The sequence below is a fragment of the Poeciliopsis prolifica genome, unplaced genomic scaffold (assembly GCF_027474105.1).
Source record: "Poeciliopsis prolifica strain line A6 unplaced genomic scaffold, Auburn_PproV2 SCAFFOLD024, whole genome shotgun sequence".
NCBI lineage: Eukaryota > Metazoa > Chordata > Actinopteri > Cyprinodontiformes > Poeciliidae > Poeciliopsis > Poeciliopsis prolifica.
In genome coordinates, this window is record NW_026562399.1 from 2,542,220 (window position 1) to 2,562,230 (window position 20,011).

Below are 20,011 nucleotides of genomic sequence, written 5' to 3' on the forward strand. Positions count from 1 at the left end.
CTCATTACATGCTGGATCTTTTCACCGCGTCACCCGTCACACCTGTCAAAAATGTCACAGCCCTGCGGCAATTACCTTGACATCTGTATCTTCCCCCTTTTTTATTGATCGTCTTTTTGTGTTTACACATTTACTTCATATCTGGAGTTGAGTTACAGGAAGTGCTTGCACTCTGCTGCAAATGTCTTGTTTTGCAGGTGAACCCAAAACATTTTTCTGTGGATCTGTAGCTGCATTTTCACTACAAGTTTGTGCAAATCTTTCACCATCAGCTTTGGTTTTGAGAATACGGGAAATGGACTGGGGGTCTTTGAGGTGGTGGAGGGAGAGGGTAGAGAGAAGATGAGGCCCAACGAACAAGCGTAAGGTGAGGGTGAAAGGGAGGAAATAGACCAGGGGACAGATGAGCATAAGTCCATAGAGGAAAGACGACTGGTAGACCAGGGGACCAATATGGGATATTTTCACTCAGAAACTCATCTACCAGCTATGTACCACCATGATGCTCTCCACCACCCATTTTTTCAAACCGGGATGATATGAAATGTATTGTGCTGTTCGTCCGTACACCTACACTAACACTATAACCAATAACTACTCAGCTGCCCTCCATGTTCAGTCTATCCTGTATAAATCCTCCCGCAGCCTCTTCTTCGCTTTCAACCAGCAGCTCCCACAAAAGAGAGGCTGCCGTACTCCAGGCATCGTACCAGTTATTTTGAGGTGCTTATTGGTCCCCCAAAAATGATCAAAATCTGGGCATTATCATCAATCAATAAAATCCTCATGGACCAGAAAACTGGACAGTTTGCTGCTAACACTTAGCTTTTGTCAACAAGTCAGAGGTGGAAGTGAGAGCGCTGTGCAGCAAATAATATCCCGGCAAGAACAAGGTGCGCTAAATAATAAAACATAATTTAATGAAGCTTAGAGGCAGATAAATTTTCCTCGTGGAATTTTAATAATTGAGGTACTGAATCACAATTGAGGAATCGTTTCAGCCCTAGTAGGCCCTCATGGCTAACACTACGGTAATCAGCCGTTAGAGATGTTAGTATCTTGTTCAGGCTTTGGACTGACGACCCCCTTAATCTTGAGAGATGCTACATATATGGCGTTTTGGAGAAACATTTTGAAGAGCTATGCATTCATCACTTTTTATTAACTGTGTGATTCTGTCAGAAGTCTGGTGGAGCCAAATACACATTGTTTGAAAAAACAAACAAACAAACACACCATTATCCTCCAACTACTTCCTGATGTCATTTTTGTTGTTTCTGACAGTAGTAACCTCCGGCTGTTGAACACAAGACTCGTGTTTCCAGTGCAGTTTTATGAAATGCTGAAAACCTCATTGTCAAAAAACATGTTTGTTTTTTTATTGTAATTTTTCTATGAAGCAAATTTATTCTAGTAAGTTCAATTTGCGCATTTTTATGGTTAATGGAATCGCAACTTCTCTTGTTCATCTGTAGGAAACTGCATGGTCAGGGGCAAATGGAAGCCGTTTGTTTGAGATGCATGGTTGACTAAATAGGTCCATAAAGTTTCCCAAACAAGTAACAAACTGTTTGTTTTTAAAGTTGCTCCTGGAGATGTAAAAAAACACAACCCAGGCTGAAAGTTTGTGCATTAGAGGAATCCGATGTCATTGCAGACATAAAAGCTCCTCAAATACAGGACCAAGGACAGAAAGAAATCTTCACTTATTTTAAATAATGCATGCTTACATGGAATGGAACTGGTTGCATCTGCAATAACACAAAGTGGCAAAAACAGTTTGTAAAGTGGCCCCTCATCGGAGCCATAGAAAGGCTTTGCTGGCCAAATTTAGCTTGTTGTGTGGAAGGGGGTCTCGTTTCTGCTGTAATGTAAAAGCGAGTGCAGCTAATGCCTCTGAGACATCCGAGTGCTGACATTTCAGTTGTTTATTTACGTTTCTGCTTTCATCTGCACATCACTTAAGGGATGGTGGTGACGCCCGACTCCATCCATCAGTGTTTCTTTCACCGGCGGCGGCACGACAAGCGTTTGGTGAACCGTTGTCACAGCCATCCGCGATCAAACGTGTGTTTACGCTGCGTCCCGGTCGGGAGAGTAACAAGCCACTTGTGAACACCAGATACCACAGCTCAATCTGTCTGGGCTGACAGATTGGAAGGAGCTCCTGGTCCATTTGATAATCAAAAACCCCCATGATACCCACACTGCAGTTGTGGTGGGTCTGCAAACACATATGATGTTTGAATCGCAAAGAATATACGCAACACGGTGACAAATCTTTGTTTAATCTAAAAGCATTACAATCATTTTACCCTGTCAGACGTATTCCCTCACTTGCTCACTGCTATCAGTACAAATGATGATGCAATCCTTTAACAGAGCCCCAAAGTGGCACTCTGACTTTTCATTAGTTACCACTGAAAATTAGATTCAGCTGAGCAGCAGTGGAGCCAATCTGTGGGGACTCCATTGGGAAAACAGTTCAAGCGAAAACAAATGCTAAACTTTCAGATTGCAAATGTTTAAATACCACTGCTGCTGTAGTTTAATGCAGAAAATGTGCATTTATTTCTGGAATCTGGGTGGCTCCTTAAATGACTTCTGACTGGAAATGCATTCAGAAATTGCCTGATTCAGCCATGTCTAGTGACCAGAAGTTCTAGAAACTGAAAACTCCTTTCAGTATCAATCAGGAAACGGATTGGAATGCACATAACTGACTTTAACTCTGTCTGACTGCATGTTGCTGTGAATAAAAGGGATCTCTTTTTTTATTATTATTATTTGTTATTTTAGCAATGTGATGTTTATCTGCCGATGCATTGTAGCAGATGAACAGGTTAGGTCGCTTCTCTGCCATTAGCACAACTGCAGTCAACCGGCAATATTGAGCTTGAACAACAGTAAGGTATGCCGAGACAAATTTATTTGTATTGCAGATTTTATGTATGAGATAATTACACATGCTTTACAGTTTAAAAGAGATTAAAAACAGAGGTTAAAAACATTCCGCATAAGATAAAACAAGTGGAATACAAGAGAAATATCACTGACTAATTAAATTAGTGAAAAAAACTGTAGCTGAAATGTTTTCAGCTGCCATATCCACAGCTAAAAAGAACCATTTCCAGCCTGGCTCTAAACATTTTGAGAGTCGAAGACCGTATAACTAATTCATGATGATGGTATGTACTCTATGGGGGAGGGTGTGAGCGGTACCTACATGAGCCTGATTAACAGCGATAAGACATTCATTCTGGCTTTGATTGGATTTTTGCGACTGAGTGCGGTACATTTCTGCAGATGGCAGTCAGACCACAAGCTCTCTTTTTTTTTTTCACACATTATCTGTCTCACGCTATACTAGGGGTGTCAAACTCCAGTCCTCAAGGACCGGTGTCCTGCAACTTTTAGATGTGCCTCTGCTGGACCACGCCTGAACAGAATAATTAGGTCATTAAGGTTCTGTAGAACTGATCTACACAATGAGGTAATTAAGCCATTTCATTCCTGCGTTTTGTACCCGTGGCACACCTAAAAACTGCAAGAGACCTACACATGAGGACTGGAGTTTGACACCTGTGCGCTACACCGCCACCACACAGTGACGATTTTAACAAATATGTAAACACATACAGCTTTAAAGTGGAGGTAGTGTGGACTTTCAACCTGTGACTAAACACCAAGCATACAGTCATAGTCATGTGCCATTTGTGTGTCTTTTAGTTTTCTTCACTTCTGGAAAGTTTTTCAGAATTTGAAAATTTTCTACTTAATCAAAACATCATGTTTTACTGTGAACTAAACATCTTGGGTGAGATGTCACCAACTGAGGTTGTTTTCTTTTTTCCGTTTCTTCTTATTGTGAAGTTGGTCTTAAATTTTATTTAAGATTTTATTAAAAACATCCTAAAATGTCTTGAGTTTGACTTGCCTTGAGCTGTACTAACTTAGTGTTCATGTTTGTTTGTGTAATATCTTTCTGTAGACAAACTGTAGACAAGACAGCACATTAATACATTATGTCCATCATTAACCAATCTGCTTTGGCCTCAACATCACCCCCCTCTTTTCAAGGACAAGTTTGGGATTTTTGAAATGCTGTGCAGAGTTAACTGTTTATAGAGCTTTGACTGGGTGTAATTACATTGTTATTATGACATCAAAATATTTCTCGAAAATAACATTATTTTCATTTATCATGACAACTTGTGTGACTATTTATCGTCCAGGAAAATGTATTGTGATATTGCTGTGCATGGCAATCCGATGTTTTTTCAAAGGAAATGTTTGGAAATATTTTTCCATAATGCCCACGAAACAAATAACCTAAAAGTAGCAAAAAACTGTCCAATGAAATTTGGACTTTATGTAAGTGATGACATTAAGGTTTTCTAATTGCGCTTTATGATCTCTATGGTAACCTCCAAATTCTGCTTCTGTATGAATCGTCCTTTCTGCTACAGAATAAAACTAAAACATTCATAGAAGTTCAGCTGCTTAATGTTGCTTTCCATTGGGAAAAATACATATGTTGCATGTTACCAGTGGGGAAACATTATTTAATATGCCAAGAGTAACTTTGACCTTCAGCTGCTCAAAAAAAAAAAAAAAAAAAAAAAATCTTCCACATCCCTCTCTCGCTTGTAAGACACCTGGAACGTTCCCTTAGGAATTTCTCTGCAAAGCGAATCCCAGTGGGCAAAGACGTCTTTGGCAGTTCCAGCGTTCTGGGAAGGAAATTAATAAAACATCTTGAAAGTTTAACATGTGCAACTGCCACCTCACAGCAGGAAGCTTTAGATTAAATCTTCGCTGTGATCCGTCTTTCCCTGTTGTTCTGGAGCCTTGCAGCTTCCGAGCTGCACTGCAAAAATTCAAAATCTGACAAAGTATTTTGGTCTAGTTTCTACTGCAAATATTGTAGTACATTTGAAATAAGAAAAACTACCTTTCAAAAAAATTTTCAGCAAAATATAGAAGCTTGGTTTAAGTAAATTGTTCCCTAATATTTATGAAAAAGAACTAACTCCACTGGCAGATTATTTAACTTAAAACAAGACATTTTCCACTTATTTTAAGTGAAATGATCTGGGGCTAGTACTTCTTCAACAATATCAAGAAATTTTTGCTTTAAAACAAGTTCCTACATCTTACTGAATAGATCTTTGTTAGTTTTCATCTTATTTTAAGCATACTGACATATTACTGAGATATATTTTGTTTTTGCAGTGTGTAAATGCTACTATTTCCATTTGTTTGTTTTTACAGAAAGAATCCTGCTGCTTGGTGAGTGCCAGGCCAGTCGGACAGCAGCCTTTGAATAGACCATATATTTGTTTAAAAAAGCAGCAGCTTGATATTTTAACTTGTTTTGGAATCTCTAAGAAAAATTTTATTATGTTCCTGCCTTGTCTATAAAACATCATGGCCAAATGAAACTCAGCACAGCAAATATTTTAATTAGCCACCTACAGTACACTTCGTTCTCAAGTCGTTAAATTTTCTGAAATGTATACCATTGCTAATAAAGCACAAAAGATTTGATCCAGAATTTTATATTCAGTGCTGGGGTGTTTCAGCTAAGATTTATAATTTAGTAGAGACACGGCTATATCATAACTCGGCCCTTTGGGTTAGGGAGCCTGAGCTTTGCTCCAAGAGTGCAGAGGGAGCATCTATGTACTTCAAAGTCACAGTGAGGAAATGTTTGATAGCAGCTGGTGGTGAATCGAGAGGAAAAAGAAGTCCTTCCCCGGTGTATATCTGTCACACATGGAGGTTGGCTGTGAAGCCTGGTGATGAAACAAAAAGATAATACCCATGTTTAGGCATGTAGCACTGAACTATATTGGAAGTTCTGCTTTCATGGTCCTTATGACTGACTGAAGACTTTAACGAGCTGTAACATCAGCTGTTACTTGGCTTATTTAAAACAGCTTGTGGTATGCTTACAAGTGCTTGATTTTACATTCAAGGTCTCATTGGGTAAAGTTTCATGCTTGCAAAAAAATTACCATCTAAGCATGTTGCTACTTTAGTGGATTATTAAATCACTGGCTGCTTTAATTGATACACCATGCCTGCAGAGACACACTTATTAGTTCTGACATGAATTCATTAATTTAACAATGGTCCATGTTAGCATGATGGGATTCTACCCTGTACTGGATTGAGATGTGGAGACTGTTGGCTATTGGAGACTTCATAATGAATAATTCATTTCATTCAGGTGTTAAAAACATCCAAGACAGCAGCTCTTTGAAAAACTTTTTGTTTAAAGCTATATTTACGATAGTGATCAAGTCAGCACAATAGATTAAATGTGAATTAATTATGTTTTTTGAATAGGTTAGAATAGGTTTATGGCCTATAAAAAAACATGTTCACTAAATTTTTTGCACAAAACAATTATTAGATGATGAGATTTTCAGTTCAGTGCTGCTGAGTCTGTTTTCTTCCTGTAGTATTGAGGTCATGTGAATCTGCAGACCTTTAATAAGTGAGGATCTATGAAAAGTGAATTATAGGAAACAAGAATTTTGAAGTCTTCTCGGTCTTTGCCTTGATAAGATTGTTGGGTATGTAATGGTTTAGTTGATGAATAGCAGACTCGCAAAGGCGGAGTTTGCCTCATGCTTGGGTTATTGGCTGCTGAGAATTTGACTTTGAAAAATGTGAGCTATTGATATTCTGCTATGAAAAGATAAAAAACTTACTCATGAGCACATATTGTTTCTGTAGCTGCAGCTTACAGACATTATTTTCCTATCAGACTGCTTGAGAGACCATAATACATTGAATAAAGACATTATAATTTATATGCAGACAAAACCAAATCTGCTGCTTGAAAACAGGACACACAGACCCAAAGGAGCACCAACCCTCCGCTGGACATGTGTCCTTTGTCTTGAAATTTAAAACAAGCATTTTGTGTTTTAGATTCGAGCTGAAAGCCTGAGAGGTCTGAATAAAGAACTATTATCTGAGTTGGTTTTATCAACTATTCATTCTTGCGTATTACATCTTTATGATATTATCCTTCGGTTAATTAGTTTTTATCTAACCTTTAGCATTTTATGTTAAAATTTGTCTTTTTTTTTTTCAACAGTGGCTTCAGTCTTGTTAGCATTTACAGCAGGTTTGTACAAAGTGCAGCCGGGGGGCTATTTGTGGCCCTGGGACTGAGCATTTTGTGGCCCCCAGCTGCAGTTCCAAAATGATACGTATTTGGTCCATCTAATTACTCAATTAAATTCAGTTGAGTTTATTTTTATAGCGCTAATTCGCAACAAATGTTTTCTGAATGCACTTTACCAGGGAAAACAAAACTGGTGGTTGACTTTATATTTTTAAATCAGGGTGAAATTATTATTGACATAATTTTCACATAATGGATAAAATTGATGTACAAATCAAAGTATTTTTTTGGATATTTTCATTTGATATCCAGACTTTTTATCAGTAGAGCCATATATTGTACTTTACTGAAAAGCCTACTGAAATGCACCCAAATTAGTTTTTATGTGATTCACTAAATTTGTCTAAATATAGCAAGCATTTTAAAAGAAAGCGAGAATATATTACTGACAATAAATGTATTTATTTTTACACATATGTGTTTTAAATTTTGGCCCTTTGTTCCTTAACTTTTTTGCTGCTTTGGTCTCCTTTAATCACCAAGAGCATTTTGCTCACTGAGTGAAAACTATGAATTCTCCAGCTCCTTTTTTTTAAATAATAAATGAACAAATAAAGCTTATTCCTGGCAGACTCCCTCATCTTGTTTGGCTTTCCAGCTGCATGTCTCTTTTATTTTGCCGAAAAAAACCTCAAACCTGTTCACCCATGAAGAGAAACAGCACAGATATCAAAGAGTTTTAGATGATTGATAAAATTGCTGCTTGTGTTCCAAGGTGGAAGACATATTTGTCGCTGAAGAGTTGTCATCTGCGGTGAGTTACAGGTTTTGCTGGGCCAAGGAAACTGTGGACGCTTTTAGGAAGAATAAGTTTGATGTTGAGTCTTAAAACAGCAAATGGTAGTAAAGAGATTAATGAAAGAAACAGCATTTAATGCTATCATTTTTTTTTGTTTTTCTAATACTGGGAGTTATTGAAAGGTGGTCAGAAATGGAGAGACTAAATCTCACTTATTAATTAGTATGTGTTCACCTTTTTGGAAAGCACAACCTAAACACAAAATTTAATCCAAAATGAGATTATGCAGCCGACTTAAAAGTCTAACTAACTCCTAAATCAATGGTCTCTTTTGCTTAAAGGTGCCATCTTTTGGCTTCTAGGCAAATGTTGAAATCTTTTGGTAAATGTGTCTACTTCTGAAATATGTGATCAAAAACGGTCTCTCTCAGTGCTGCCCTCTTTGGGTTGAACGCTGGTACCACAGCTGAATTTTCCGGTCGTTCACAATGGCCCAGCTTGACTGATATCTGTGTCACACAGCGCTGCGTTCGGATAGAAAACCATCTCACACAGACACACCATGACGAGTCAGGAGTTGGAAAGCAGGGCGTTGATTGATCTCGTTTCTCAGATCAATCAAGTCCTGCAGGTAGTTTGCTGAAGAACGATGCAATAAAGTAACAGAAAAATGTTGCTGGATTTGTCGATGGTTGGTTTTTTTGGAAAAAGGAGAAAATAAAAGTCATTTGAGAGGTTATTGTTTATCATTTACCATAAGATAAGAATTTTCATTTATCATTGTCACACTAAATTCTAATTAATAATATTTAAAACCTACCAAAACAGGCAGTGAAAATTAGTGCATGTGATGGGGAGGTCTCTGCTCGGTCTGAGTGGAGATTTTCTTTCTAAATTGCAACCATGATCAAAGTATACCTTTCCTTGCATGCATCCAGTGAGCTCACTGATTGTCACTTTGGTCTGAGGTTCTGTGTTTCTAACGGCCCTGCCAAAATGAACTTGCCATTTAACAGATTATTAAACATGCGTACTATTTTTACAGTCAAAACGATCTAAAGTGAACTTCTTTTTTTTTCCACAAAAAAATGTCCAGTCTTCAACTTGTGTCCCACTTCAGTCATTATTTCTAAACGCTTTTGATGGGTGCTCTTTTAAAGGGTCATTAAGAAATAATTAAAGACTTGAAAGCTGTGATTTGATTTAATACTGGTTTGCATATTTTATTTATTAAAAGCTGCTAGTTAGATTAAATTGCAGGGTGGAAAGGCAGTTGCCAGGATTTCCTGCAGCAAGTGTCAGAAATGGATTTCCATGGAAGGCAACAGACTTCAAATGAGGGAAAACGGACAAGCATTTTTATCCTGATGAGGAAGAACGTCTCTTATGTTAAAATGTTTTTCCAAAAGGAAAACGTCCATCAATACATTCTAACCTTCACCTATAGTCATGAGGTATGAATCATAACCAGAAGAATAAGAATCTAAAAGTTGAGAAGGGCAAACCCAGAACTCTGAGGAGGAATGGTTGTTTTATTTTAGGATCAGATGCAAGGAATGGGAATACTCTCATGAAAGAATGGATGGATGGATGGATGGATGGATGGATGGATGGATGGATGGATGGATGGATGGATGGATGGATGGATGGATGGATGGATGGATGGATGGATGGAGGATGGATGGATGGATGGATGGGATGGATGGATGGATGGATGGATGGATGGATGGATGGATGGATTCATGGATGGATGGATTCATGGATGGATGGATTCATGGATGGATTCATGGATGGATGGATAGCATTCAGCTTGTGGGCAAGGATAATTGTAAGAGGCATGCACTCATCAGTCTCATCAGTTGCATATCCGAACATCAAACCCTGGTCTCCAGCCCCAACGTCCTCTTGACTCCGATCAATGTGAACACCTTGAGCAATGTCAGGAGACTGCTGCTCCAGAGCCACAAGAACATTACAGGTCTTGTAGTCAAAGCCTTTGCATTTAGGAACAAATGGAAAGATTAATGGTAGAATGGAGAGAGGGAAGGAGGAATGGATAAAAGAATGAAGGGTGACAGATAGATGGATAAAAGGAAGTGTGAATGGATAAATGGATGGATAGCCATCCCTCCATGGCTGGATGAATGGGTTGATAAATGGAAAGATGGATGGATGGATGAATAGATTAAAAAACATCCTCCAGGATACATCATGTGTGTTGACATTTTTCAAAGCCTTTCCTTGGCTAACAGAAAACTAAATAGCTGGAGCAGCAGCAGCAGCAGCAGCAGCTCCAATCAGGGATCAAGGTGTGTTGTGGTCAACAGAACAAAACAGAAAATCTGCTAACTCCAGGGGGATTCAGGAGGCAGCTCAGAAATCCGGCCTGGAATGTGAGGTCCAGAAGCTCTGCTGCTTAGCAGTCCGCCAGCCGCCTCGGGCCTAATGGCTGTTGCCATGGCAGAAGGCGTCTGCCTGGAATGAGTAAGTAACAGCTGAAGTGGCTCACGCTGCCTTTCCGCCCGGCAGGATCCGCCGAGCTTCTGAGAATCTGGGCGTGAGTTTTCGCCGCCCGCCGCTGCTCGGCTCGTACATTAGCCATGCTCTTTCATTAATCAGCATTAACGCGGTCCCGCGGGGGGCCCGGTTCACGCGGCGGGCCCGCGGGGAGCGCTCCATCCCCTCTCATTTGTGGTTCAAAAGTGAAGCGCAGTCTGTGAAAAGGGCCGTCTGATTAAAAGCTTTGCTTCTCCGCAGCCGCTCTCAAAAGATGATGATGAATATGTAGTGGCTTTTATAAGCTGCTGATGAAAGCAGGTAATGAATACAAATACAACTATTATTCATTGGGGTAGCACCCGAACCCAGGAGCAGCGCTGGGAAATAGTTATGCCTTACAACAATGTGTAATTATCTTTTATTATCTGTATTTTTTTTACTAGCTGCACTTATCAGGCAGCAAATGGGTGACCTCATTTAGTGATCATCTGAGGGTGTTAGTTTCTCCTTTTCAACCCACATCAAAGGCAACAGGCCTGATCAAGATGCTCTGTAAACGTTACATATTTCTCTTTTATCTACGCTGTATCAGATAATTACTGCATTTTCTCTGATGTGGAGGATTTGATGAAAGAACAAAACAAGGAGTGAAATAAGGCTTTTGAAAGTATGAGTTCTGCTTCACATGACCCTTTAAAGAGAAGAAACAAATACTTTCTTAAAATTAACTGTGGATTTTGTTAATTTTCCAGTTGGTATGACATGAATAACCTGATGTGAAGTGATTTATGGAGGGGATCATATGCAGAAGTATATATTATGTGTCGGAAAACTTTAAAAAAACAAAATGCTTAAAAAGAATCGAAGTCATGTTTGTTTTGCGGCAGTGTTGAGAGATTAAGAGCAGCAAATATCTTAACTGGAACTCAAAGAATTGAAACTAACATTTAGTTAACAAATTTACACTTAAAAATATTGAGTGGATATACTTCTAAATATACTTTATGAATTGTATAACAAAAAAATCATTAAAACAATTGTAACTACATTAACAAACAAAATGAACTGAAAAGAACATAAATTACAAATGTTACTGAAATTCTTGATTGCTGTCACTGATGTAAAGAAGATTGATCAATATAAAAAGTTGTTTCATTTACTTGTATGTATATATTGTAGATGGTGGACGACTGTCAAAGCATCTTCATTTCCATACAAGATTAGCTTTCAACTTATTTTTATCGGGAAATTCTAAAAACTGAGCTTCATCCATGCAGTTAGGCTCAAAATTATTCAAAGCCCTGTCAGAAATGTGAATTTTACAAACATGTTTCTTCTAACTGGTGATTAAACTGATGTTTTGGAGAGTCCTAGCCAAAGTCCAGACTTCAATGAGATAGTGAATATGTGGAGGAAGCTAAATATTTTACACCCTTATACATGTTGAGCACCAGAAATAAATACAGTACCACAGTACAGTTAAAATACCAGTGGAGACGTGTAAAAAGATGGTCATAAATTATGGGTGGTTTTTGGTAAAAGACCACAAGCTCCTTCAGCTGGTGCTCAAGTTGTGTGTTTTTGTTGTTGTTGTATTTACCCAGGATGCCTTGCACTGCATGTGTATGAACAGTCTATGGAAACTGAGACAGAGAAGTGAGGCGAAATAGTTTCTGTCGCAATGAAATCAACCACAACCAAATCCTAACAGAGTGAGGGTAGGTCCTGGAGTTCAGTGCATCAGTTTGTATGCAGTGCAAGTCAGCAGCCCTGCTGGTATAACAGCCTGGCCAAAAGAAACAGAAGCCATTGATACAAGAAAAAACTCAACTTCTGCATCCTGAGATTACGTGCTTGTCAATCAGAGGACGAAACAGCAAAGTTGCTGGAATATATCTAGAAGACGGCAACTATTCATGTTTAAGGCTAGAACCAGGAGGCACAAAGCCATGAGTGACAGTTACCACCGACAGACTGAAGACATGACTAATATGAAGAAGTCTTACCAACGACTACAGAAGGCTAAGCTAAAGGATGTTAAGAATAGCAGTATTTATGGCAGTTTGAGAAGAACAGGACAAGTCCTCAACTTAATATACGAAAAAAATCCAAACATGTTGCAATGTGACATCACACACACAAGATCCAGCTCTCAAACTTCCTGTTGGAGGGCAAAAAACTGCTGACAATGACTACCACTGGTTTATGTTGTCAGGTTGACAGCATGATGCGCTAAATCTTAAATGTATGCATAGTGTATAAAAGAAAGAAAAAAAATGGTAGTACTTTTCTACCACTTGTCAACAGTATGATCTAGATAACAAGGACTGGAACATTTTTTAATTAAAAACAATAGCAAGGGAGAGGGAAGTAGGTCAAGTATGCTAGCTTGACTTTGACTATCTTAACATGTAGGTGTGCTGTAGAATTCAGTGTTTAGGTTCAGTTAAAAAAAGAAAAAGAGAGGCGACACACAAAACCAACACTCTGACAGATCATCAGTAGTGCAGATGTTTAAATTAGCTAATCAACCACCGCTGTGTTCAGACGACTGCTTATTAATAATCGCAAAAAAAGCCATCAAGCCTGAGAACATGATACTGCAACAGACTGATATATTTGTGGATGCAATGCATCTACTCCTTTTAATACACATATTTACAAACATAGCATTCCCTCTCCACCTTTCAGCTCCCTTTCAGAGCAGACTGATGTAACATGTGTAGTTTTATATGTATCCATTTGAATTTCTGAAGGTTTTGCAGGTTAATGTGGTTACATAAAGATTGTTTGTAAGTATGCATTCTGGGGTTTTATGTTGTGTAAGAGGACTCTCTCCAGACACTGCAAACTACTGAATGTGCAACATATGTTGCTACTTATGTAAATTGGTGTGTGCATCCATGCATGCTTGCCTCCGCTTGCATTTAGATTGGTAAGCATAATTATAGGTGGCGTGAAGATGCTGTTACTTTTTTCATGTAATATCCTTAAACCAGGGCTGGCCATGTACAAAAATAAAGTTTTTTTAATTATTATTTCAAGTTAGAATATATGTTTCACATAAATCATGAATCTCCTCTATACATAATTTATTTTAGCTGTACTGTGAAGCGCATTTGGTTTTAATTAAATAAAACCAGTGTCTCTTGTTCCAGTAAAACATTCAGTGTTCAATGTGTTCCATTCACGTTTTGGTCGATTTTAATGTAAATTCCAGGAGTTTCAAGCATTCTCACTTCTGTGGGATGTTTGAGCTAAAATATCAAACATCTCCTCTCTTTGACCTTGACTTCCCTTTGCAGGAGATTCTCCCCATGGAGCTGAAGGTTAGAAAAGCAAGATTTCCCAAGAACAGAATATCATATTTTAGCATCAGAAACCCAATCGATTGAAACTGGAAAGAAAAAAAAAATTGCAATGCAGGTGCAATGAAACACAAGTCCACCCGGCATATGAATAGAGCCTTCATATGTTGCTAGTTAATAATGTAGAAATGCCCAGTGGCTTCTGTTTGAGGGGTTGTGGAAGTGTTGGCGAACAGCCTGACATGCACTGGTCCCAGCCCACCGGCCTCATGCATCACCGCTCTGCCGTCTCCATTCATCTCTACTGCTGATTCATCTGTGGAATTGCTTTTGCTGTGATGCAACACAAGGTGGAGGTCCACTGCACGCACAGGGGGCGCTCACCCTCCACCCGCCACATAAATCATAGCCTGTAATAAAACTGACCGGTGCCGTTCTTTTTCCTCCCCTGCTGTTTCCTCACAGGGTCAAGGCGAAGAAAGGGGTGAACCTGCTGCAGACCAAGTCCAAGAGCGCTCAGTGGAAGGTAGACTGGGAGGTGCAGTCCGGCGCCAAGCATTCCATTACCACCATCAATGTGAGCAAGAACAAGGCAGTGAAGCAGGGGTAAGTCAAAGTGTCTGCACTCTCCCAATCTCCTCTCACACAAATACACTCATATTTCTCCTGATAAGAGACTCAACATCAACAAATATGTCATAAACCACTGATTGTTGTGAAGTTGGAAAAGTTTCCACCACTTTTTCAGCAATAAAATACCTCTTTAGGACAAGGCACTGGCTGACGAAGTGGAGACAGTATTTTATAGGGCAAAGATAAAACTAGGACTGTCAACTTTAACGCTCTTACATGCAATTAATCTAAAAATTTTACGCCATTAATATGACATAGCGCAGATTAATTGAACTACTAGCTTGACCTAACAGCCTTCCTCCATTGGAGGGTTACCGAGTTCAAACAGCACGTTATGATTCGACCCACCAGGAATAACAAACGACAGCAAAGGATGAAGGTTTTCCAAGATGGCAACATAAGTTCAACATTTTTCAGCTTTTTTGTATTGCATCACTAGTCTGCGTATGAACATCTACATGTACAAGTTCGACATTTCACATGCACAAATTACACCAGCCACTCGGCTGGATGAGGGACAAGCCACCGTTAAAATTATGAGCACAGATTTTGGTCCAAAGATTATAAATAACACATATTCAATAAAATAGAATAATACCGAAACCTTTGATTTATTGTAGTAACTTAATTCAGTAAGTGAAACATATCTAATCACATTTATTATAATTTTCTTCCGAGCTCATGAAAACACAAACTTCAAGATCAGAATATTAAATCACATCAGTTAAACTGGCCAATCAGAATTGAGGTTTTGTTCCATTTACCCCCATTAAAATATTAATAAACTTTCTTGGATTCATGTTTCTATTTTTACATGTTTTCTTATTCAGAGCAGCTCTATGTGAAACATTTGTGCAAATATTTGTGGTTTTATTGTGGGTGTTGAATTCAGGTAAACAATCCCTTCTAAAAACACACACAGAAAGAACATCCATCACGTTTTACTCCTGGGGCTTTACAAGAGTAAAGGTTGGCTCCACCTCTGCGCTCCAGCCACTGAGGGGAAGCAACTAAAAATTAGCAACCATCTATCAAACTTTGCAGTGCGTTCGGTTCATTAAGAACCGAAGCAACGGGAGTTTGACTGGAGACATTAGCAACGGCTGCTCCACATACCGGCATCCCCGCGGACGCCCTTATGGCCAGAAGAGGAGTCGCCGGAAGAAAGAGAAAATGGCCCACCATTTCTCTCTTGTTTACACCTTTCCTTCCGTATTTGGTGACCCGTGTCTTGTAATCTTTGCCGCCCTGTCAGCGTGTGGGAAATGCCCAGCAGGGGTCAAGCGTGGATGGAGGAACCGTGTGTCAGGCTGCATTTAATCAAAATCTAAACCAGGTCTGCGTGAACCTGAAAGGTAAACGACAATTGTTCACTAAAATTCATGAAAAAAAATTAGGTTTCAATGTTTTATTCTGATCAAGCTAATTGGAAATTACTTTAAAGAAGTTAAAATGACCAATCCCTTTTGATATTTCCATGAAAAATGTGTTAACAGTCTTTGCTGAAAAATATGGATGGGATTTCTGGTAAAATTGTGCAGAATTTAGAAATAATTTCTGTAATTTTTCTTGTGTGGTCTCGGTACATTCACACCCATTGCAGCAAAAAGCGTTCACATATTTTAGAATAGAAATATATTACATAAAAATATAATATAGAAAATAAAAGGATGCATATTCAGTGTAAAGACAAAAAAACAGAAAAGAATAAGAAAATATGCTGAGCAAATTTACAGCATAGGAAAATAATACGGTACACTTATTAAGAAATACAGTAAAAATATCCTTTTATCTTTTATAAATTCAGAGGGGAAATTCAGGTGTAACAGCAGCATCAAATATAAAGCTTCACACCCAAAGTGTTGAAGAATATATAAAAGATTAACAATAAAACTCGTAATGATAAACTGTATATGATTATAACATAGAGATACTGTGCAGTTATTAAAATAGAAATAGTTTTCATAAATTAAAAGTAGCACACAGTTACAAGGAAATAAGGATCCAGAGGAATAAAAATGTATGAAATGATTTCTTGTATGAAAGGATTTATCAAGAAGCTGTAGTTTCAGGCTTCAAAATTAAGTAAATGTAATAAAAAAAAAATTTTCTCACACCTGCCCTGTGATTTTGATCTAAATTATTTTGATTAATTTTTTTTTCATGATAGTCCCCATATATTCTGAAGTTGTACAATACGTTGTTTTTTAGAATGCTATAATGCTTGTTAAAAGAAATTCAAGTCTAAGTTGATTAGTTAATTAATGTCGGTACGAAGCGAGCGCTTTGAAGCCGACATCAGATTCCTTGTTTGTGAAAACAATCTTTGCTAATAAAACTGATTCTGATTGGTTAAATGTAAGATGCTAACAGTCCATCTCAGCTGTGAAATACAAATTCATCCACCAGTTTAAACGAAACTCAAGCTAACTTAAGATTAAAATACAAACCTATGGCAGCATTAATGCAGCTTTACAGTCACTTCTTGAAAGTTTTAGTTCTACCGTCTGCTAATTCTTTCATCAGCCTCTCCGTCTTTATTCTTCACTTATTTTCCTACAATTCCTCCTCTTTTTTTTTTTTTTTTTGTTAATTAAATTTTACTTAAATGCTAGAACTATCCACTATACTTTGTCTTTTCCTGTAACCGTCCACCTGGAACAATCTCATTCTGTAATAGCAGCTGCTTGGTAACACCGCATGAACAAATGCATTATTGATCGCTGTCAGTGGGCTTGGGATAAATAATGCTCTCCAAAACAGCCTGGTAATATCGCCGTTGCACCCGGCATAAAGAAAAAGTCGATCATTTAATAAGATCCTGGGATTTTTTTATTTATTTATTTTAGAACTCAGAGGGATAAAAGATAAAAAGTCATTTTGTAAAATGCTGGTACTGACTGACAACCACTGAGGAAAATCTGAAACGGAGAAAATGTCTCTTTCAAAAGAGCACATTTTGCTCCTTTGGACGACTATAATGTTCATTTTAAGGATTAAAATCATGACTGAAAATGGTCTTCTTTAGTTTCTTTAATTAGAAAAGATGAGAGCTTTTCAAAAACCATTCAAACAAAAATCTAGTTTTTGATTAATGGATCGTTAATCTTTTTTTCAAGATTTTATTTTTGGAAAATAAAATCTTTATTTCTTTTTCCAATTAACTCCATGGGTTTCCACAGTTCAGAGTGACGTCACCATTTTGTTTGACAGGCGTGTTTTACAGCTTTTATTGTATTTATTTGGACTTTAGATTCAGGTTAACTCTGATGCTATAGTAGAGCCTGGTTTTGTTTTTTGTTTGCAATTACCAGAATAAAGTTTTAATTTTAACATAAGTTATAACATTCAGAGAATAAAATAGTAATTTTAAGAGAAATCCCACATAAAAGACAACAAAAAAAAATGAAAATGAGGAATGTTGATCATCTGGTGAAGCAATACTTTGGCACATGTTTAACAGATAATACTTAATACCTAATAGGAATGGAAATACTTCCAACACATCAGTATGAACTTATTGTCAGTAACAGAACTTTAGAACAACTGAATTTCGATGAAAAGCATCACACAAGCTCAGCTGGCTCCAGAAGCTTTTCTCTCATTAAAAAAAACATTTTCCCCCGAAGATTTTATGACTTATTTCCTGATGAAAATTCATCTTTATTCTGCCTACATCATGACCGTATTCTTGTAACTGAACACAGACTCATAGCCCGGTCTGCCAGCAGGTTCAATTTGCCAGATTTTGCCGTCGTCACTGCTGGAGGGTAAATTACAACTTTTTAAAAAAATGAACCTGAATACTATTGGTCTTCAGTGTAGACATCAGAAGAACCTCAGAAGCAAAAAACACTAAAGTAGAGGAGAAAAGGTTGTTAAATAGACTCGTAACTGAGCACATTATGGTCTATTTAAGAGCTCCATTTCCTTTGTTGAACCATTTTAACCTCTGCATACATCGTTTTTATTCTCCTGCTGTTGTCAGCCTGCAGCTCTTTGATCCATTGAACTCTCCCTCTAAATCAGTTCAAACAGACCTCTGATCAAAGTATGAAATCCTCCCCTCAGCTCTGAAAAACCCCCAAGCCCTGCTTTTTAATATACACACTTTGTCCTTTGCACAATGTACATCGTTAACCTAATGGGAACAGAGCTCTGCTTTCTGGAGTCATGTTCGCTCCTTCTGCCCTTTGCTATGAAGTTATTTGTCTTTTTCTTCCCTCTTTGGTTAAATATACGATTGTTTTTTTCATCACTGATCAAATATGATTGTAAATTCTCGGACTGTTAGTGGAGAGGAGGCAGTAGGGGAGGTTTATTTATTGGAGGAAATGGAGATTATTCCACATAATAGAAAAGAAATATCACTTATTGTCCCTCAGTGGGGAAATTCAGCAAAGGAAGAGGCAAGAGGAAACATAAAGATTCACACAAAGATAAAAACATATTTATTTAAATACAACAAGAAAAGACTGGGGCAACCTGAGAAAAGAACACTGTGACTAGAGTAACCTAAACAAACTTTAGCATTTTTTTATGTTAATGAAAAGCAAACAGACTGTTTAAAAGAAATAGAAAAACTTTTGAAATGACAGCAATTTACTTTACAGTTAATTACATGGTCACATGGCTCTTACAATAGTAATAAATTATTAGCCTAAAACAAACTCCTATATCTTTCTGAAAAGCTTCTTCTAGGTTAGTTTTGTCTTACTTCAAGTCAACTACGATATTTGTGTGAGAAACTAGACAGAAATACTTGGTAAGATTATGTGGGGTTTTTGCAATGCATTTATTGTTTTGTTGTGTTTTATTTTAGATTTTTTTAATTTTTTTTATTCCCAAGTTCTAGTGTGATCTGTTCTTTGCAAAATTAAAGTTTATTGGTCTTTGAACTGGAACCGGAAAGTAGTCTCAAAACAATGTTTGTCGTAATAAAAAAAACTAGGCAAAATGTACCATGACAGGTTTAGTTGGATGAAAGCAGACTAAACTAAACAGGGCTGGTGTGAGGGCACTCCTGACGTCAGCTTTACCAGTTTAAGTCGGCCTGCAGCAGGAATCATTTTCATGTTGATTCAGGAACTGTTCACCTGGATAGAGGAGCCCTCTGTCTCTCCCTCCCAGCTTCCAGCCACTTGGCCTCATGCGCAGCCACTGTACCTGCGCTGCGTTCCCTCCGGTGGGCCGCGTCGATGACAGCTCCACTGACTCACAGACAGACAGGGCTGTTTGTTTTCAGTGAGTGATGTCGAGACAAATAGGCAGAGATCTCTCCACAATGTTCCAGGGAGAGGAACCCGGTGTAGGGGAGGATCTTACGGAGTTTGATCTCGTTTTCATTAAAAGCCTCACACGCCAAATTCAGGGGGCGGGCTCCTGCTTTTGTGAGCGAGCAGACAGCGAGCGCTTCACTCTCGGCGAGAGGTGACGTCTGGGCGGAACGGCTCCCATCAGGAGCGGAGAGGGAATTAATTTGCCCCTTCACAACCAGCGAGACAGTTTAATGTTAGGCTTCTTGAACCCGGGGATTACAGGACCGGCGTGCAGGCTTTTGGTAACAGGTCGGCTTTCATCGCTCCTGTATCACCGGCGTGTTTTGCCATAGTAAAAATGAGGTGAACA

At 38.3% G+C, this 20,011-nt stretch overlaps 1 protein-coding gene across 2 annotated transcripts in view; it reads left to right on the forward strand.

Moving 5' to 3' along the window:
• Positions 1–20,011, forward strand: part of tmem132e (transmembrane protein 132E) — a 422,525-nt gene that overhangs the window by 347,916 nt on the left and 54,598 nt on the right. For both annotated transcript variants that reach the window (XM_055046587.1, XM_055046586.1), the window contains exon 3: positions 14,216–14,356. In XM_055046587.1, the coding sequence (XP_054902562.1) occupies positions 14,216–14,356 (141 nt within the window). The remainder of the gene's footprint in view (positions 1–14,215; positions 14,357–20,011) is intronic.